Genomic DNA, 22279 nt, shown 5'->3' on the forward strand with positions numbered 1-22279 from the left:
GACTGCCTAAAAAGTCCAACACACTGTAGGAATTAAGCATCATGTAATTTAACTTCTGCATAATGTATAATTCCCTTTTCATAATTGTGTCCCAATCTGTGAAATCCAGACTGAAGTCTTCTAATTTAATTATGAGAAAAGGAGCATAGAAGTTTGATTTCAATTATTATTAATATCACTATATGATGGTCTGAATTCAGTTTGGAATTCAGAATATAAAATTGTGTTACCTGTTTCAATTACACCCAACATTGACAACTGTGATTTACATAAAAGGTTCCTAAAGACCCTACAGTTTCAGAAGTGGCATCTACTTCCACAAAAGTGGATAATTTTAGTGGCAATGTAAGTAATAACTTAAATATCATTACATATCATTGGAACTATAAAGCAATTTGTTCTCACATTGAATAATATATTTTACATTTGTTTATATCCACAGTTAGGGGATGAGTTTGATTCTTTGACGACTTCAACAAGTTCATCTTCAGCAGTGATGGATGTCCAGGTAAGACAAGTGCGAGCAGAAGTATGTAGTGTTTTTGTGTGTGTGTGTGTGTGTGTGTGTGTGTGTGTGTGCGCGTGCGTGTGTGTGTGTGTGTGTGTGTGTGCGTGTGTGTGTGTGTGTGTGTGTGTGTGCGTGTTGCATTTTAAAGTCTTTCTCCATGTTTGTAAGGTCTCTTGCCCTGTGTGTTCTGCCATGTATCCAGAACACTTTATTGAAGTACACGCAAGTACCTGTGGGGAAAGGTAATTATTTTATTGTTTTATTGTCTTTACTATTAACCGTTGGTTTGTGTGGCAGTAGTTTCCATTTAGCTAAATTGTATTGTCTCTTTCAGATTTGAAGATAGACCAAACATAGATTTGGACGTAACAGAACAAAAGCAAGATAAGCCAAACAGGTGCATTTAATTAATTTATAGTGCTTTTTTAAATTGGCCAAAAGCTAAATAATTAATCTGTTGGTTTTCTTAAGCCTTACAGAGGTAGTCATCAAACTCAAAGAGGCAATAGACCCTACAACTATTTTCAGTGTCTGCGTCACAAGGGAGGACATGTTTAGCCGAGGATTGACACAGTGGAAACGGCAGAAGAAGTCCTCTCCAAAGAATCCCCTCAGAGTCACTTTCATTGGAGAGCCTGGTATAGACAGTGGTGCTCTAATGAAGGAATTTCTGACAGGTTTTCTTTTTGTTTTCCTTAGATGCAGTAGTGCGTAACCTGCATAAGGTTACTTGGTTGTATTGTATTTTTCTAAGTGGTTTCCTAGGTGTCATTTCTGGGTCATACCGCCAGGGACCTAGAGGGCGCTAATTAGTAGAGGCAACCGTATATAAGGCAAGACTACCATAGAGCAAGAAACAGTTCGTTTGGTAGGGGATGTTACAGTTTTGGCAACCGAACAGGGACCAGAGGGAAATTGTAAATCAAACTATGTCCTAAAATATTTAAAATTTTGACTGTACTGATTACTCTTCATAAACAAGTCATCCATTAAAACCATCATCTTCTATGGCTGAGGGAGTTTCCATAGATGATTTCTCACAGGAAGCTTTCATCCATGGTAGAGACCCAGTAGCTAACCTTATTGATACATTCAACGAGTTATATTTAGACTCTGAAGAGGAAAAAGAGGGTAAAAATTAGGGATGTCCCAATCAGGTTTTTTTGCCCTCGAGTCCGAGTCATTTGATTTTGAGTATCTCCCGATACAGAGTCCCGATCCGATACTTCTATAATACATAAAAAAAGAATAAAGAAGAGCGAAGAAACAGATCCAGGATGTTCCTTATTTTGTATTTAATTCACCTTATTTTAACATTCAACAACTCTGTTAACAAACAGAGCACTTCTGTGAGGTAGCTTGAACAATCAAGTAATAAATAACATAAATTCTTCACTTTTGGACTTTAGTGCAACAGTAAATATAAAAAAAGTCTAATATAAAAACAAATAGCACCTCAACTTAAAATACCCGGCAGGCATGTAAACAAATAAAAAAGCCACAGTGTTTGCAAAGCCAGTAATGTGCTTTTAGGAACTGCACTCCTAACTCTTACTGTCATCACAGTAGTAAGTTTCACAGAAGGAAATGTATGTTTTTCTTAATGAAAACTAACATCTCTACCTTGTCAGGTTTGAGCCTGTTTCTGTTCTCATCAAGGACGTTTGCAACGGCACTAAAAAGTCTCTCACTGTCCACAGAGCTGCAGGGGGAACTGAGGGTGCGTTTACACTTGGCATTAACATGCGACCTGCATCTGGATGTTGTCCACATACACATTGAAAAGACAAGTGTAAACGCGCTTCTGATCGGAATGTCATCCGATCAGCGTGTCCTGATCCAGAGGTAGTCGAGGACGCATTGTGATCGGATCTCAGTGTAATGTAAACGCAATCCAGACAGTTTATCTACATTTACCGGTACAATTTCACAGAAAACCCCGCCCGCTGTCATTAATCTCTCGTCTGTCCGAAACCTGTCAGACTGCGGAGCAGCTGACAAATGCAGCGGAAAGTTTACTCTTGCTCCCGAACGTTGCAGTCGTTCATTTTCCCACAAAATGATCATGGATACTTTAACCTACAGAGGATTTATGTCAAATCACACAAGATGTTTTACTTGACCACTTCAGCTGTATCATCGCTGTATTTGTGACTGCCATGAATGGCGTTGACTCGCACACACAGCGCCAGCTTAAAACGCATCATTTGTTTATTTTCATGTCACAGACACGAATGGCTACACTATACCAGCTTGTTTCTATCATACGTGTGTGTATTTACTGTAGCCTATACGGCGTAATCAACTCTCCGGTTCCCCGAGGGCTGCTGCCGCTTGTGTCTCTCGTACGGCTCTCACTAAATCCTTGATGTTTCGAGTCTGACGTCATCACCCTAATGTGTTTTTTCATCAATTTTAACAATCATAGGTAGTTTAGATGGTTAGAGTAAGGTTAGGGTGTGGGTTAGGGTAAAGGTTTCGTAAGACTTGAAACACCAAAGATTTAGTCAAAACCAACAAGCCACGCCCACGGATCTGACTCGAAAGTACCGTCCCCAGAAGACAGATTAAGCGGCATACGGGCACCTTGAAACGGAGCTCTGAATACACCGTATATCATTTACAAACAGAAACAAGATTGTATAGTGTTGCTAATAGCTGATGTCAGGAAGCACGCTCTTTAGGGAGCAGACCAAAGAAACGACGCGAAGTCACTTTTAGCCGAACCAACCCAAATACACGAGAACGATGTAAGTGCTCGCTTTTGATCATAGGAACTTCGGCCTACTTATGTGATTATTTTATGTGTCTGTGACATGAATAAACAAATGATGTGTTTAAAAACACCGTTAGAGTCTGTGTGTGCGTGCTAGTGAAACCCGCCACAGCTCAAGTACAAAAGCTTGTGTCATTTTACAAACGTCCTCTGCTTATACTTTCACATATAAGATCATTAATCGTTTTAACCGTGGTTTACTTCCCACCGCTGCCTCGAGTTCAACATGGCTGCGTATCAAATCTGTAACATGCTCATCCTCCCCGTTATACGTGTTGTGTGAAATCTCCCTGCACCGAGGCTATTTTTAAATTGCAGGCTTATTAAAATAATAGGCGGGAAACTATAGAGATCCGATCAGTTATCCAGATGTGGAAGCCACTTGATGACAAGTGTAAACGCGCTGTGTCCTGATTGTCTGAAGATCTGATCTGCTTGTTCGGATCACCGAGATCGCATGTTAATGCCAAGTGTAAACGCACCCTGAGATACTGGGTTGCAACAGCAGCCATAGAAGGAAACTGATTAGCATGTTCATTCCAGTACTGAAGTGGGTCGCTTTTCTTAGGGGTGTTTTTTTCTGAGAGGTAGGTCTGCACTTGAGTTTCTGCTGATGTGGTACTCACGGACCGTCCCTGAGACTGCCTCTCTTGTAAGATTTCCTCAAAGGCAATGTCCAGGCTGCTACATGCGTCATGATGTGGTGCCTTGCTCACTGGCTCTGCTGCAGCCTCATTTTCCTCTGGCACTGCACTGACAGCCCTCCTCCCCTCTGTCTTTGCCACCTCCTGTATAAGGTGTTCCTTTGCAAGCAACAGGTTGGCTGACTTTGTGAAAAAGCTAGAAACAGATAAAAGTAACACACAATTCAAAACAATAAGACAAGAGACACCACATAGCACAGCTCTTCAGTTAGGCAACTGCCTACACATGTACTCAATTAATAAACAATAAAAAAATCTAACCTTAGAACTAAATTACCCAAAACTAAATTAAAAAGGAAGTAAAAAATAAATTGGCTTAATACTGGTGTCTGGTGATGACTTGACTTTATATAAACATGATGTACAAAAGGTGCATTTTAATTTTACTATACTTGCCCATCTTTTTATCTGGGATCTAGAAGAGTGGCGATGTAGAAGAGTGGCTCAGTTTCAACATCAGCAAAGCGCTTCTCCACTGCCTACAGCAGAGTCCTCTTCATTGTTTTTATTCCCTGGTCATCATCTTCCTCCCGAGACAGAACACGTCTGAGGACTAATGAGTGAATGAATGACTTAATGAATGCATGGGATTATAGTTTGTTTCAAACAACATCAATAAATGTTACAGTATAAAGTAATAAATAAAAACACAAATTACCTGTTATGGCAGGGATCACATCAGCTGCAGTTGCAGTCTCCCTGCTCACATCCCTGGTCAGCTCTTCAAAGGGGGATAGCACATCAGCAGTCTTATTCATCAGCTCCCACTGGTGAGCTGTCAGTGTTGCTGGTAGAGTGCGCTCAGCTGCAAAGACACTAAGAGCACGTTTTTGTTGCAGTAGGCTCTGCAGCATGTAGAGGCTGCTGTTCCATCGTGTCTGCACATAAGAGAACATGATCCACTTTATTTTTGTGCAAATTAGGTGCAGAGCACGTAATGTATTAGTGGTGGTTTACTAAATCAAGTGTATGGGAAATAATAATAAAATAGAAATACATTAAAGAATGTTACGAGAGGAATCTCACCTGTACATCTTGCTGTGGGCGCTTGATATCCATATTTAGGTCCATCTGTATGTCTTCTAGTTGAGAGTAGGCCAACGGGGAGTGTTTAAAATGGCCTACAATCTTCCTTGCGTTGGCCAGGGTCTCTGTCACGCTGCGCTGAGACAGCAGGCCCTCATGCACACAGAGTTGACAGGAATGGGCGACACAGCCCACACTCGGCACCCCCATATCCCTCATAGCTTTCTTCATATTTGCCGTGTTGTCACGCAAAATTACGTGGACCCGTTGCTTGTCAATTCTCCAGTTGTTTAGCATCTTTTCCATCGATTGCTGGTGCGCTCTGCGGTGTGCGATCCGCGAAATTCCTGGACATGTAGGGTCGCATGGCGTAAATCAAAACTTGAGTCAATCCATTGTGTGGTAAGGCTTAGTAGCAGGGGCGTTTCCTCCGAGGAGGCAAGGGAGGCAGTGCCTCCCCTCCCCCTCCAAAAAAATCAAATGAGAATATTATCAACAGTTCAGAAATATAATAATACAGCGGAATTAAACTTATTTATCTAAATATGAGATCAATCAGCATGTACAGCAGTGTGAAACAGCGACACCGCTTGACAGAATTCCAAAGGGAGGCAGTGTTTCTCTTGCCTCCTCTAAGCTCATTGACTTTCAATATACCCCTAAATCGTGCAGTGAGTTTGAGTGGGGGTAATTGAAAAGAATGGAGAAAAGTCACGTGAGAGGAGTCAATGCCTCCAAGGGGCTAAGATTGGAATAACTCATCAGTGAGATCATATCTCACGTCATCCCGCCTTCCTGCTTGTCTTCTTCATCAATTTTAAACTGCTGGCGCTAAAATAGATTGAACTTTAATTAATTTTTTATTAGTTTTATTAATCGGGTGTACCTTAGGACCTGTAGGATAATAGGATTCGTGGCGGAGATGGCGGAGGCAGAGGAGATATCGATTGTTGACAGAATATTATGTGGTTTTTCATTCGAAACCTTGTCTTTTGAGGAGAAAAAAGCAATCAAATCTGGCGGAAGACCGCAGCCCACTGTCAATGTTAATAAACAAGGGAGAGGATTTTCTGTCAATTGGTACTCAAGAGTGGACTGGCTTACCGGGAGTAAAGAGAAAACCTGTTTGTTCTTTTGGCCTTGCCTTCTTTTCTCAAGTACCCGAAATGGCACATGGACAAAATATGGATTTGATGACGTTAAAAACTTGGAACGGGCAGTTCAACGACATGGCAAATCAAAGGACCATGTAAGTGCCCAAGTTAAACTTCATCTTTTGGGAAGAGTTCGTATAGAACATGTCTTGGATGAGGGAGCTAGACTTCAAGTTGAAAAGCATAACCAGACTGTGAGAAAAAATCGAGCAGTGCTCGAGCGCTTAATTGACACCACAACCCTTCTTGCCCGACAAGAACTAGCATTCCGCGGTCGCTATGAAAACGCTAGCTCGGACAACAAGGGTAATTACAGAGAATTTCTTGAATGTCAGGCTAAACATGATGAGTTGCTGGCGACGCATTTGCAGACAAGCACCGTGTTTTCTGGAACATCAAATCGTATTCAGAATGATCTAATTCACTGTATCGCTTCTGTCGTTTCCCAAACTGTTAAAACTGAAATCGATGCAGCTCCCTTCTTTGCATGGGAAGTAGACGAAACAACAGATAAGCAATCAAGCTCAACTGTCAATTTCTGTGCGATATGTTGATGGAAATGCAGCAATTCAAGAGAGGTTTATTGGATTTTTTAACGTGTCCGGTGGACGTGATGCACAATCTGTGTATGAAGTTGTTGCCACGGCGATGGCACCTTTTAGGTTTGAAGAGAAATTGGTTGCGCAAACATATGATGGGGCAGCCGTGATGGCCTCTGCATTGAATGGTCTACAAGCTAAAGTGAAAGCAGTGGCTCCCTCTGCTATGTTTGTGCATTGCTATGCACACAGGTTAAATCTTGTTCTTAGCCAGGGAGCAAAAAGCATACCAAGTGCACGAGTGTTTTTTGCAAATTTAGGAGGATTCGCGACGTTCTTTTCTCACTCTTCAAAGAGAACGGCTCTGCTGGAAGAGGTTGGCTGCTCTCGGTTGCCAAAAAGTGCTCCAACTAGATGGAACTTTAATTCACGGGCAGTGTCCAGTTGCCGAAAATCGCGAGAAGTTTCTAGATGTATTCAGGCGAATTGTTGATGCACCTGCCATGAATGATGACACTGTGCGAGGAGCTCTGGGCTTCATTGGATATTTGGAAAACTTTGAGTTCATTTTTTTTCTTTCAACATTCAAAGCAATTTTTTCTCTGACTGATGTTGTTTTTGACATTGTACAAAACAAGGCAATGGATATTGCATTTTGTAGAAAGAAAATCGACAATATTCTTTCCACATTGGTGACTCTGGGTTCTGAAGACCACTTTACACAGGTGTATGACAGTGCTGCTCATCTACCTGATGTTCATGCTCCAAAGAGGTCTCGGGCCATGTTGAAAGAGGGAGTGGATGTTAAAGAGCATTATCAACTGCTTTACAAGTCTATAATTGACAACCAGACGAAGCAGATCAAACAGAGATTTGCTGATTTGGACAACTTAAAGTTTCTCCAGTTGTTGAACAATGCAATGTTTGAGCAGATGCGCAATGCATTTCCAGTTGAGGCAATACACTCTCTAATCACCTGCTATGGTCAACATTTTGATACAGAGAGGCTCAAATCAGAGTTACAAGTTTTTTATTCTGACAGAGACCTGCATGGAGAAAATGGCAAGTTGTGTGACCTCCTCAGAGAATTTAAGTCAAATGATTTGGACAAGGCTATGCCTGAACTTTATAAACTAATGTGTCTTGGTGCTACAATTGGAGCAACATCTGCGGGAGTGGAAAGGAGTTTTTCATGCCTAAAACGGACCAAGAACTACATGCGCAGTGCAACAGGTCAGGAACGTCTATCTGAACTGGCAGTTGTCTATTGAAAAATCCCTTGTGAAAGAATTGGAAGGAAGAGGCTCATGGTGGTATGAGCAGGTAACAGAGAAGTTCAATTCCATGAAGGAAAGAAGAGTGGACTTCACCTTTAAGGTTAGAAGTCTGAAATACTATAATGTTTTTCACAAATATTACAATTTTTTTTAGTTAAATTAAGAATTAAGAGTTTCATATTTCAGTTGCACAAACTACATTTTTAGTTTTGCATGAAGATGTTTGTGACTCATAGGTTACATAAGAAATTGCAGAATGGAAATAGATTAGATTATGATTGCATTCATTTCCACTAAAAAGATTATAAGAATTCATTTATGCAAGCATTAATTGTAAATTATTTTTGTCATTTGTAATATATTAATAAATATGACAAGATTTGTAGGTGAAATGTTCAATGTCAGTCTTTTGCTCTGTGTTGATCTGTTCCCTTTCACAGTGAAGAAGTAGGCTAAGAGCAGGCAGAAAAGGCAGTGAAGTGAGTTCAGGGTTTCAGGATTAGGAAATGTTCTTGTACAGGCGTTAATAGAAATTGTAAAATAATTGGTAAGTTAATTTGAAAAGGTCAATCATTTTACATTTAAAGACTGTTGCATGTATCAAATTGAAATGCATTGCATTTTCCCACTCTTAAAGTTCCATATTTGTCTTGTCCTCCAGCCTGCATCTTTGTTCAGATTTGTTCAAAAACATTTGCTTGTGATCAGGCTTGCTCAGGATAGCAGCAGAGCTAAAGTAAGTCACATCTCTTTTTGATAATATTTGATTTGATCTCTTAAATGCTTTGAGTATTTCTGGGACTGCTAATAATTTAATTGATGGTAATGATGTGATGCTTATATAGGAAATCCCAAGAGTTCCAGAGGAAGATGAAGGTGGTGTTGATGTACCTTTTGTCAAAGGAGGGAAAATAAAAAACTGCAAGAATCAGAGGTACATACTGTAATGAACTTTTAATTTTTTTTAATTTAAGATTTATTTTTCACACATAAACACTGAAATGACACTGGTTTTCTGACGAACGCACTTGTTAAAAGTGCAGAGATGAAAAAAATTACATGGGTAAAAATCTGCCTCCTCATGTTTTAAGTCCACTGCACACCACTGCTTAGTAGAGACATGGGAGCTACGGACGAACTCCAGATGTCTGTGGTGAAAGAAACATGTGGTACATCTGATAACAGGACAAGTAGTTTGTCAGAAATCTTCTTATAAAGGGCTGGCAGAGCTTTCTCGGTAAAATAGTGGCGAGACGGCATTTCAAATCGAGGTTCTACGTGCTCCATAAGCATAAGAAATCCTGGGTTCTCTACAAAGGCGAATGGCAGGTCACTTATTGTGATCATTTGTGCTATCTTGGCTGTGATGTCCTGCGCCTTCGCGCTGTCACAGGGAATTTTTTCTCTCCTCTTCAAACTCTCCTGCAGCGTGAACTGACTCGTCTTCAGCTAGGTTGCCTGGGTAAACTCGCTGTATTGTGTCGGGTGTTTGCTTTTGAGGTGCCGTATCAGGTTAGTTGTGTTAAATGTAGCCTTTTCCTTTCCACCTCTTGCAATCCCAAGTTTACATATCTCACAGTTTGCTATGGCAATGTTGTTGTCATCAACTTTATAATACCTCCAGACCGCAGACATACTCGCGCTTTCCGCTTCAAGCTGCTTCCGTGTTCTACTTTGCCGGCATTTAACCAATAGCATCTCTGAAACAAAGTGATGTCATGCCGCACGCGTTGCTGTTTCTGTGTGGAGTCAAGAGGTCTAACTCTGTGCCACCGCATAACTATAGATGTGTTAAAAAAATGAGAATATATATACATATACAGTATATCCGAGTCCTGATCGGGAGGTAACGTCCGATTTTGATTGAGTCTGAAACCACGTGATCGGGCCCGATTTCCGATCACGTGATTGGATCTGGACATCCCTAGTAAAATGTATTGGTTGAAGATGTAAGTGATTCTAATCTAACTTTCGACGATTACCATTACCCCCACCTGTACGTGAGTATCAGGAAGATGCACTACAAATCCTTGAGGGAGAAAATACACAGCGTATAGGAAGTATTGAAGAGCACCTTGCCGATCTTGAGCATCGGGTTAGTGACTTGGTTTCAGTGGAAACAATGGGCAAAATAATCCTTACCATGTGGCTAGCGGTCTCTTCCGCATGGAGTAGAAATCCACAGGATAATACCCCAAATGTTCCAAAAGACGACCAATCCATATACATAAGAGTGCTATCGTCACATAGACGAGAAGAAGCACTATCGATCAGGACCATAGACCAATCTTGAGAATGCCTCGTATAGAAAACTTGAGCAACAACTCAAAGAAAGGATTTCAATTACACTCAATGGTAGCATGAGGTCAACGCTAGTTTCCCTCTACCAAACGAACCTTTCTATAAAAGAAACATAATTAGTGCTTCAACGACGCGTCGACGTCGTCGATTACGTCGACTACTAAAATACGTCGATGTGCGTGAAATGCGTCGACGCGTCGTATTATTTACGTTTATCTGCTGTAATAGCGGTTTCTGTTCCCAGGTGTGTGTAAGTTAATTAGCAGAACAAGAGAAAGTATAATACACCCGACAAACAGCGATCGAGAGCCTCGGACGCAGTAAGTTAGTGAATGGACGGAGGAATTCCCCCTAACGTTAAGTTACCCCCGAAATGCGATCATCACAACATGGACACGCAATCACAAATGGACGGAGAGGGGCACGTAGATGTAGACTTTCATAATAAATGACTTTATTTTAACACAACGCTTTACATTAATGATTTACATTAACGCTATTGTACTAGTGTAAGTTAGTGTATGTGAACCTTTGCAGATTGTGACCCTGCTTAAATTACTCTTAAGCTTCAAAAAGGACTAACTATCATGAAACCACCAATGCACTTTTTATGTCATTCGATAGCTTTATGCGAGGAATAAACCAATATAGCATAATTAAGAAACTCTGACCTCCGCTGGTGCTGTCTGTCAATCTCCAGTCAGCATGCGTGTGTACGGTGACGGTCAGGACGCTACTCTTTCCAAATGTTCCAATGTTTTCATTATTCTTCATAATGACAAGATGATAGTCTATGGTTTTGTTTAAAATGTATTTTGCTAGAGACTGTGAGTTAACTTACTCGTTGAGTGTAGCTTAGCTTATTAGAAGCACTGGAAGCGGTCTGAATATTTTGCGTCTTCATACGAAATAACTCTTTTTAAACCTCTGATTTAACTGTAAACTGTTGGATTGATGCAACGCACTATGTGTTAAACATGTAACATATCATCTCTTCTTGTTGTGTTTAACTATTATTTACTTTGGGAGCAAAATGATCCCCGGGACTTCAGAAGGAGTAGGTGCTTTAAGCGCATCATTGTGCGTCCGGGATGCGCATAACTGTAAATAACGAAGCGAATGCATTAAGCGCATCATTCTGAGTTCAAGGTGCGCGGGCTCGCTTTAAGACACTCAATTACATTATGAGACTGAAAATAGAGTCGTATATTACTTGGAGGAAAAAAATACAGAGCATACAGGTGCTGGTCATATAATTAGAATATCATCAAAAAGTTGATTTATTTCACTAATTCCATTCAAAAAGTGAAACTTGTATATTATATTCATTCATTACACACAGACTGATATATTTCAAATGTTTATTTCTTTTAATTTGATGATTATAACTGACAACTAATGAAAATCCCAAATTCAGTATCTCAGAAAATTAGAATATTACTTAAGACCAATACAAAGAAAGGATTTTTAGAAATCTTGGCCAACTGAAAAGTATGAACATGAAAAGTATGAGCATGTACAGCACTCAATACTTAGTTGGGGCTCCTTTTGCCTGAATTACTGCAGCAATGCGGCGTGGCATGGAGTCGATCAGTCTGTGGCACTGCTCAGGTGTTATGAGAGGCCAGGTTGCTCTGATAGTGGCCTTCAGCTCTTCTGCATTGTTGGGTCTGGCATATCGCATCTTCCTCTTCACAATACCCCATAGATTTTCTATGGGGTTAAGGTCAGGCGAGTTTGCTGGCCAATTAAGAACAGGGATACCATGGTCCTTAAACCAGGTACTGGTAGCTTTGGCACTGTGTGCAGGTGCCAAGTCCTGTTGGAAAATGAAATCTGCATCTCATAAAGTTGGTCAGCAGCAGGAAGCATCAGAAGCGTCTCGCCTGGGCTAAAGACAAAAAGGACTGGACTGCTGCTGAGTGGTCCAAAGTTATGTTCTCTGATGAAAGTAAATTTTGCATTTCCTTTGGAAATCAGGGTCCCAGAGTCTGGAGGAAGAGAGGAGAGGCACAGAATCCACGTTGCTTGAGGTCCAGTGTAAAGTTTCCACAGTCAGTGATGGTTTGGGGTGCCATGTCATCTGCTGGTGTTGGTCCACTGTGTTTTCTGAGGTCCAAGGTCAACGCAGCCGTATACCAGGAAGTTTTAGAGCACTTCATGCTTCCTGCTGCTGACCAACTTTATGGAGATGCAGATTTCATTTTCCAACAGGACTTGGCACCTGCACACAGTGCCAAAGCTACCAGTACCTGGTTTAAGGACCATGGTATCCCTGTTCTTAATTGGCCAGCAAACTCACCTGACCTTAACCCCATAGAAAATCTATGGGGTATTGTGAAGAGGAAGATGCGATATGCCAGACCCAACAATGCAGAAGAGCTGAAGGCCACTATCAGAGCAACCTGGCCTCTCATAACACCTGAGCAGTGCCACAGACTGATCGACTCCATGCCACGCCGCATACGCCGCATTGCTGCAGTAATTCAGGCAAAATGAGCCCCAACTAAGTATTGAGTGCTGTACATGCTCATACTTTTCATGTTCATAATTTTCAGTTGGCCAAGATTTCTAAAAATCCTTTCTTTGTATTGGTCTTAAGCAATATTCTAATTTTCTGAGATGCTGAATTTGGGATTTTCATTAGTTTTCAGTAATAATCATCAAATTAATAGAAATAAACATTTGAAATATATCAGTCTGTGTGTAATGAATGAATATAATATAATATACAAGTTTCACTTTTTGAATGGAATTAGTGAAATAAATCAACTTTTTGATGATATTCTAATTATATGACCAGCACCTGTATATCATGCTCTAGTATTTCATAAACACAATTTTTTATGTTTTTACATTTAGTCATTTAGCAGACGCTTTTATCCAAAGCGACCTACAGATGAGGGAAACAATGGAAGCAATTGGAACAACATAAGAACAACAAAAATCATAAGTGCAATAAAAAAACTAGTCTCATTTAGCCTACCACAGTACACAGAGCTAAGTTTATTTCATTTTTTTACCTTTAATACAGTAAGTACATAAAAAATCAAGTCTTTTTTACTTTTAAAATGAAAACTACTTAATTAAAAGAAGATAGTGTGTATAGCCGCCAAGTCTTACTTAAGGCAGCTGAGGGATGCTGGACGGTGCTTGTATTTAGTACGCGCACACTTGGCTTGCGTTTAATTAGAATGTCCACACAAGATGTTAGAATGCTCATTGTTGTAGATTTATTTTACAGTTACTGGTCTTCATTTCCATGTCAGCAAGAATCCAAACAAACAGTCAATAAATCCACCAGTCTTTCACCTTTACAAAGACTTACATATGTGGTACAAACAGCCTAGCGTAGCGGTCAAAAACTGTGTGCACCTTCCCTCAAGAACACCTATCACCTGAGGGAAGGTTCCCACCTATATGGTGCTTTCAATTAGCCAATAATGACCCCTACTAGACACACCATAACAAATAGATAGCTAAATGGCTCTTACATACCGGCCCATAATTGGGATGAATCAAACATACCAATTCCCAACACATTACAAAAGAGCCATAAAGTACAAACAAATAGTGAGTACAATAAACGCACATAATGATTATAACAAACCCTTTAGCCCACAGATTCATGTAACAGACAAAGCTTTGCTACAGGCCTATCCATAACACTGGTCTTAGTCTGTAAACGCACAAAGCGCACCAGCCCTTTTTTATCAGGGAATGTTTCCAAGACTCTTCCAAGTGGCCAGGAGCCTCGAGGTGCCGTTGGATCCATAATTTCTACAATATCTCCAGGCTTGAGACTATTCTTGTTTGTATTCCATTTCTGCCTCTCCTGCAGCAAAGGTAGGTACTCTTTCACCCATCTTTTCCAAAAGAGGTCTGAAATGTATTGAACCTGTTTCCACCTTTTAATGTACAAGTCATGCTCCTCAAACAATCCAGGAGATAAGCATGGTTTTCCTTTCAGCAACAGAATGTGATTAGGAGTCAGAGCTTCCAGACCCATTGGATCATCAGACAATTTGGTGATTGGTCGATCATTCAAGATTGCCTCAGCTTCACACAGAACTGTATGGAAACTGTCGTCATCAAGTTTCTGCTGTTGAAGAACTGCAGTGAGTATTTTCCTCAACATACGAATAAGTCGCTCCCAAACCCCACCAAAATGGGATCCAGCTGGAGGATTGAAACTCCACTTAATGCCCTTCTGACATAAAACTTCTTGAATCTTAGTCTGGTTTAGTTTTGAAAGTGCTTCCCTAAGTTCTCTCTCTGCCCCTATGAAATTTGTGCCATTATCTGATAGATGTTCCACTTGCCCTCTTCTACTGATAAATCGGCGCAGAGCATTGATACAAGCATCTGTGTCAAGGGAGTTGGCCAGTTCATGGTGAACTGCTCTGCTGGCCAAGCAGGTAAAAATGACACCATAGCATTTCACTGTACCTCTTCCCCTGTTCACCTCTATTGGTCTGAAATAATCAACACCGGTCGGTATTGGTAAACGGCGGATGGTCTGGCAGAATTCTCTCCTTGGGTAGGTCAGCCATCTTTTGCTCCATCCTCCTTCCATTATACTTTCTACAGAAGCAACACTCTGCTATGATCTTTCTTACAGCTGATGTGGCACTTGTTATCCAATACCTCCTTCTTAATGTAGACAACATATGATTACGCCCACTATGGCCAAGCTGTTCATGTAAATGCTTCAGTATAAGGGTAGCCACATGCTGATCTTTACTAAGGAGTAGTGGATATTTCGTGTCTTCTGGCAATGAGCCTCGTGCCAGCCGCCCTTCTGAATCTCAAAAGCCCATTATCTAGCCATGGGTCCAGCCTATAGATGACACTCTGCTTGCTCACTAGATCCTTTCCAGAAGACATGGCAGCAATCTCCTCAGGGAATCTTTGCTGTTGACAGTAGCAGATTATAGCCAACTCAGCTTCAATGAGATCCTCTGCAGACAAAGTTTGTCCTACAGTTGTATTTTCAACTCTACGGTTTGCTTGTACCAAGGCATTCTGCTTATTGGTGTCAGCAGTATCTGATTCCATTTTCTTGCGAATCCTTCTCAACAACATTCTTTTTAACTTGAGAAACCAGGCTACTGCTACTTGTAGTTTCCTCCAATTTGAAAAGTAAGCCATCAGGCGACTTGTACCATTCAGTGAGCCTTGAGTATTCAGCACATTTACCACTACTTCTTTCTTAACCTCGGGGTCATCAACCCCTACTGCAGTAAGCACAATATTCTTGGGCCACTCCTCTTGAGGTTTCCACAGAAACTTGGGACCTTCTATCCACAGGTTGTTCTTAATAAAATCTGCAGCCCTGCTTCCTCTGGATGCATCGTCAGCCGGATTCTCTTTTGAGCTAACATATCGCCACTTTGCTGTCTTTGTAACTTCCCTGATGATGGAGACTCTGTTTGCATCAAAGGTATAAAAACGCTTGTCCTCATTCATGACATACCTGAGCACAGAAGTACTGTCAGTCCAGAACACAGACTCTTGCAACTGGAGCCTCAGCTCTTTCTTTAACATCAGGTCTACACGAACAGCAAGCAGAGCAGCAGTTAACTCCAATATGGGAATAGTGACAGCTTTTAGAGGTGTTACTCTGGCCTTGCCCATGAGGAAAGCAACGTAAATGTCACCGTTGCTATTCTCAATTCTAAGGTAAGTGACTGCCATATCCCTGTAAGCTCGCACCGGAGAAACGATGCAGCTGAGCATGTCTGTAAAAGCCACAGCTTCCAGGCTTGATGCATCTCTTTACCTTGAATTCAGAGAGTACATTTAGCTCCTTTAACCACTGCACCCAATGATGTGCAATGTAATTGGGCACATTTTCATCCCATCCAAGCTTTCTCCTGCATAGCTCTTGTAGCATAATCTTAGCAGGTAACACTACTGGTGCCAAAAATCCAAGTGGATCGTATACTGAACTGGACACTGACAGCATCCCACGTCTTGTGCATGAATTCTCCTGGATCTCTATTATAAAATAAAATGAGTCAGTTTCAGCACACAACAGCAAACCAAGAGCTCTTTCAACAGGCAGGCTGTCCCTATCCAGATCTAGATCCTTCCACTCCTTGGCTCGGTACTCCTTAGGAAAGGTTTGAAGAACAGTGCGCATATTACTGATACATTTGGTCAGAGTAAAACCTCCTAGCTGACAAAGCATGGAAAGGTCTTTAACTAAACAAACTGCTTCTTCTTCAGACACCACACTCTTAAGGCAATCATCTACATAGACATTTTCTTTGAGAGTTTTAACAACCTCTTCTCGGAACTCAGACTGATGATCATCTGCTATTTTTCTCAAATCAAAAGCAGCACAACTTGGAGAGGAGACAGCACCAAACAGATGGACAGTCATGCGAAACACTGACATTTCTTTTGTAAAATCTCCGTTCTGCCACCACAAGAAACGGAGAAAGTCCTGGTCCTCTTCTGCCACCCTGACCTGATGAAACATCGCTTGTATGTCACCCATGACTGCTACCAGCTCCTGCCTAAACCTCAGGAGAACTCCAAGCCACGTATTTGTTAAGTTGGGACCTTGCAAAAGGACTTGATTCAAGGATGTTCCTTTAAATACTGCACCACAATCAAATACCACCCACAGGTTCCTCTTCCTGGGATGACGCACACCATGGTGAGGAATGTACCACACTTTACCAGGGTCAACTTTCATCTGCTGAATGGGCACTTGCTCTGCAAATCCTTTGTTGATCATATCATTGACAAATGTTACATATTCCTGATAAAATTGCTCATCTCTTTGGAATCTCCTTTTCAATCCGAGCAGCCGTTGTTTTGCCACAGAGAAGTTGTTAGGCAGATACACATTTTCCTTTTTAAATGGCAACTTCAAGGTGTAATGATTGTCCTCAAATGTGGCAGAACTTTCTGCAATCTCCAAGAACCTAATATCGTCTCTAGATAATTCCTGCTCTTCTGCAGCTTGCTCATTAAAGTCATGGTTGTATTGTTTAGACAACATTTCCTCCAATCTACACACAGAAATCCTGTTAACTACTGCAGAACAGTCTTCAGCCTCAAGGCTGCTTGCATGCAAAGAACCATTGATGACCCAACCCAAAGCTGTTCTTATAGCATAAGGGCCATTTCCCTGGCTATTTATGACTTCCCAAGGCTCCAACATCTTGGGTGCATTGCTTCCAATCAACAAGTCAACATTAGCCATTATATGGGGAACTTCAACCTTTGCCAGGTAAGGCCACTTAGACAAATCTCCTTTAGACACAATGATGTTGGGACTTACAGGCATCTGCTTTTGTGTGAGCATTTGCGGAAGCTGATAGAAGATGATACCATCAACAGAAGACACTTCCAAACCTGAGAGTACATACGCTGGTACCACTTTTTCCTGTCCCATAGTTTGTAATAGAAACTGAGTTCTTCTACCAGAAAGATTAAGTCGCTGCATAAGACTTTCAGTACAAAAGGTCGCAGAACTGCCAGGATCCAGGAATGCATATGTCTGTATTATCTGATCTCCTTTACTGGCCTTGACTTGAACTGGTAAGATAGAAAGTATACAGCGATCTTCTCCGGCCCCTGTTTGACCACATGTTTCTGTAGATCCTGAGAACTTGTGTGTGTCTGACTTAACTGTATTTCTTTCAATATAAAGCACAGTAGGATGGTGCTGACTACATATCTTACAAGTCAACCGCTTGCCACAGTTACAACTCATGTGCCCAGCACTTAGGCAACCAAAGCAAAGCTCTTTCTCTTTTAGAAATCCATCTTTTCTCGATGCTTCTTCCCTTGAAATTGCATACAGTTCTAAAGTACATGATGTTTAGCACAATACACACATAATGGTATCATTTTAGAATTGGTTGGTAGCAATTCTGTCCTTATATGTCTAAAGATTTCCTCAGATTCCACAGGTGCAATGGTATTGGCAAAGATGTTTCCTTTAACTCTGCTCTCTTGACGTAACTTTGCATGATTAACAGGCCTTGTATTAACGGGTAAGTCCCTGATATCACCAAACACAGGATCCAATAGAATGCCAACCTGTCTTTCAGCAAATTCAACAAGATTTTTGAATGAAGCTCTACATTTAGTAGTTTCCAGAATGTTATGTGCAACAGTTCTCCACCGCTCTCTAAGCTTGAAAGGCAACTTCGATATAATGGCTCTCAAATTGCTTGGTATATCCAACTCCTTAAGATACTGCAATTCCTCAGTGACGTTACAACAGCCACGCAGAAAAAGTGCATAAGATTGCAAAGCATTGGCATCCTCTCCCTTTATTGAGGGCCAAGATACGGCTTTTTCCAAATAGGCAGTGGCAATCCTGTACTCATTACCAAAATGTTCCTGTAAAAGCTATTTTGCCTTAGCATAGCCAAAGTCAGGAGTCATGTGTAAACAACTACGTACCAGCTCCCTTGGTTGGCCCCTAGTAAACTGTTCCAAGTAATATAAGCAATCACTATGACTTGCTTTCTCCTCCACGCCCTTCTCAAAAGCTCTGATAAATGAAACATACTGAAGAGGATCCCCATCAAATAAGGGAATATTTCTTGCCGGTAATAAGGAAATACATTGTTGTTGGACAAGAGCTGCTGTTATTTCATTTTGTTTTTGCATTATAGAGACAATGTCTCCATACTGATTTCCAGCTTGTGACCTGGAACTCCCATCAGATGCAAGAGGTCCACTAGTTTGAATTGATATGTGCTGAAAATTCCTATCAGATGCAAGAGGTCCACTCGTTTGAATTGACATAGCTCCTAATCTTTGCTGAGAAGTTTGCAAGGGCTGCTGATGAATTTCCTGGCATGGCACAGATGATGTTAAAGGAGGATTCACAGTTAATACTTGGTTTGCCAGTTTGCTACGTACAACAGGTTCAAACTCCTTTGCCTTTGGATTTAATGCAGCTGAAGATGCTTTTTCCTCTTCCTTCTCAGACTGAGAATTCATAATATGAGAGACTTGAGAAACACTGTAGTTTTCAGGGACCTGTAGAACTGCAAGTTTAGCAGTGGATTCTGCTAGCATTATTTTCAGCTCCAACTGCTCCTTTTTCCTCCTAATCATCTGCTCTTGCTCCTCCAAGGCATGCCTTTCCTCTAACGCTGCCATACGAGCGAGCAGTGCAGCCTTGTTTGCTTCAGCTATGACTCTGGCAGAAAAAACACTCTTGCATGTACTTGCTTTACTTGAACGTTTACTACCCATATTTGAAATACTATCATGTATCATCTGGGTTAATATCATCAACCTTGTCATTCCTGACCTCATTTGTAGCAATTTCAACATTTTCTTGACATGAAACCCACATTTTCACTTCAGAAATAAAGTCATTATTCACAATAATTTTGGCTTTAAACCATATGTCATGTTTTTCTTGCTCACTTTCAGGTAACATACCCATCAAAGAGCAATGAATACCTTTTGCTTCATCACATACATTTAAAAGATCAACAAATACAATTTGCACCTCTTTTATATGTTTTTGTTGCATCAGACCTTGTACCTTGTTTCTTAAACTAGCAGCTTTAGTCAGTACAGATTTTCTATCATATTGCAACCTTTTCAGCAAACGCTTTAGGGGTTAATTTTACTACACGTTTATGTTTGTCCATTTGTACATCAACATCAGTAAAAACACCATTGTCCACTTCCATCTGCATGTGCTCAGTTTCAGACACCTCCATAATTCAATGAATATTCAGAAGCACAATTAAAACATTTAATGAAAGTAGTTCGCAAAGTTAATTATGCTCTTTGACCACCAATGCATTGGATTTACGACCCCTAATCTGTGCACAAAATTAAATGGCCAGTCAATAATAAAAAGCGCTATTAGGCATACCTCTTCACGTTGGGCGCCATTTTGAAACAAAAGCTCCCATGCCTATGCTTGTAAAGCAGCTCCGATGTCCTTTCTCGCGCCGCTAGATAGTACTTGACCCAAAGGAAAAAGACGTGCAGGTATAATCCAAAACTCAGCGATGTCCTCTCGCGTGTTGCAGCTAGTCTCCAATGTAAATTAAACACAGTCGATGCCTTCTTCCAATAATCCACGTAATCTTGTTCAACGAGTGATGAAACTGAGCTAAACACAGTTCATTTTAGGTCGATAAACAGTTTTTGACTAAATGTATAGCTGCCAAGTCTTACTTAAGGCAGCTGAGGGATGCTGGACGGTGCTTGTATGTAGTACGCGCACGCTTGGCTTGCGTTTAATTAGAATGGCCACACAAGATGTTAGAATGCTCATTGTTGTAGATTTATTTTACAGTTACTGGTCTTCATTTCCATGTAAGCAAGAATCCAAACAAACAGTCAATAACTCCACCAGTCTTTCACCTTTACAAAGATTTACATATGTGGTACAAACAGCCTAGCGTAGCGGTCAAAAACTGTTTGCACCTTCCCTCCAACAACACCTATCACCTGAGGGAAGGTTCCCATCTATATGGTGCTTTCAATTAGCCAATAATGACCCCTACTGGACACACCATAATTTAACATTTAAACACATCCGCCTAACTTTTTCTTGGAGTGGATATACAATTTCATCTCTACTGGGGAGATTAATAAAGATCAGCTGTCTAAATCTGATGTAACAGACGCAGACCTGCTAGACCTGATTGATAAGGTTTTTTAATTCAGTTAATTCAACTCTACTACTTGTATATTGTGCTGAAAGTTAAACCAAACTACGCATTAAATAATTGTTTTAATTTCTTTAGATTGAGACAGCAGACACTACACTGTAAAACATTTTAAGTTGGTTAAACTTAGAAACGAAAGTTCACCTGCTGCCTTAAGAACGTGAGTTAACTGAACTTATAGATATTCTTTGTTTCAACTTAAAGAGATATGTTTTACATTGTGTTTAACTGATGATCATTTGTCGTTTTAACTTGTAAATCTGAGTTAAATTAACTTGATTTGTTACATTATCAACTACAGAAAACTCATTTTTTTTGTTAAATTTCCCATCTTATTTAAATTAATTTTCATATTGACTAATGTCATTCACACAATCAACTTACAACTTTAGTCCAAAAATATATCATTTATTTTAACAAGCATGTTATGCAGATTTTAACATTGGCTTGAAAATGCATTTCAACATACAAACATATTCAAAAAACATCCAATTTTTAAATATTACATGGAGTTCTTCAATGTTTAATTGTGAGAAAGATAAAGAGTAAGATGAATAAAAATAATTTTGACATATGTATGGTTCAAACAATACTTGTCAATTTATTACGCTGAACATTAACATAGTAAAATCGTTCTTAGTTGCAATAAAACAGATATATTCAATGCTAACAAAACATCAACAGTGCAAAACAATCCGACAGTTTTCATTTAAGTAAGCAAAATTACAAATTAATCTAACAAAGTCAAGTAACTAAAGCTCTCAGATATACCAGCATTTAAATGTCCTTTTCAGAACACGCCTATACAAGTCAGCACACCATCTCCATCCAGTTAAAGGAATAGTTTACTTAAATATGAAAATTCTGTTATAACTGATTTACCCTCAAGTCATCCTAGGTGTGTATGACTTCCATTCCTCACACATATCCATCAACAGCATTATAAAACAAGGAAGAGTCACAATAACTCTGTTACACTAAAGAATGGATATCATATACACCTAGCATGACATCAAAGTAAGAAAAATATGACAGAATTTTCATATTTAAGTAAACTATTCCTTTAAGGCTTGGCACCAGTCTATAAAGGATACCTCAGCAGTTTATTTCTAAGTCCGTGTATCCGAGCTGAACAGTGGTCAGGTTTAATCTTCATGACAACCTTCTGCAGGAATTCAAACGAGTACTTCATATTGGAGGTTTAGGCAGTAGGTTCCCATTAGCATAGCAAAAGCAGTGAGCACATCTCTGAAGTTATAAAGAACAATCGTCTCCTCCACCACCACCACGGCTGGACTGCAGCAAACCTGTAGTGACT

At 40.3% G+C, this 22279-nt stretch overlaps 1 protein-coding gene across 1 annotated transcript; it reads right to left on the minus strand.

Moving 5' to 3' along the window:
- Window positions 1-3759: 3759 nt before the first annotated feature.
- LOC130570966 (zinc finger BED domain-containing protein 4-like) lies at window positions 3760-5409 on the minus strand. Its single transcript, XM_057361525.1, has 4 exons — window positions 5015-5409; window positions 4647-4866; window positions 4385-4541; window positions 3760-4124 (listed from the first exon to the last, which is right to left on the minus strand). The coding sequence occupies exons 1-3, from the start codon at window positions 5318-5320 to the stop codon at window positions 4468-4470; spliced, it is 600 nt and encodes a 199-aa protein (XP_057217508.1). The 5' UTR covers window positions 5321-5409; the 3' UTR covers window positions 3760-4124; window positions 4385-4467.
- Window positions 5410-22279: the final 16870 nt, after the last annotated feature.

This window comes from Triplophysa rosa, linkage group LG20 (assembly GCF_024868665.1).
Source record: "Triplophysa rosa linkage group LG20, Trosa_1v2, whole genome shotgun sequence".
In the NCBI taxonomy this organism is placed as follows: Eukaryota; Metazoa; Chordata; class Actinopteri; order Cypriniformes; family Nemacheilidae; genus Triplophysa; species Triplophysa rosa.

What these genes read in the sequence shown, in the direction of transcription:
- LOC130570966 (XM_057361525.1), bottom strand. Translation starts at nt 5,320, where the DNA reads ATGGAAAAGATGCTAAACAACTGGAGAATTGACAAGCAACGGGTCCAC. An exon ending in GCCCACAGCAAGATGTACAG is followed by an intron (nt 4,867 to 5,014) that starts GTGAGATTCCTC and finishes TCTTATGTGCAG; the next exon opens with ACACGATGGAACAGCAGCCT. An exon ending in TGTGATCCCTGCCATAACAG is followed by an intron (nt 4,542 to 4,646) that starts GTAATTTGTGTT and finishes TTCACTCATTAG; the next exon opens with TCCTCAGACGTGTTCTGTCT.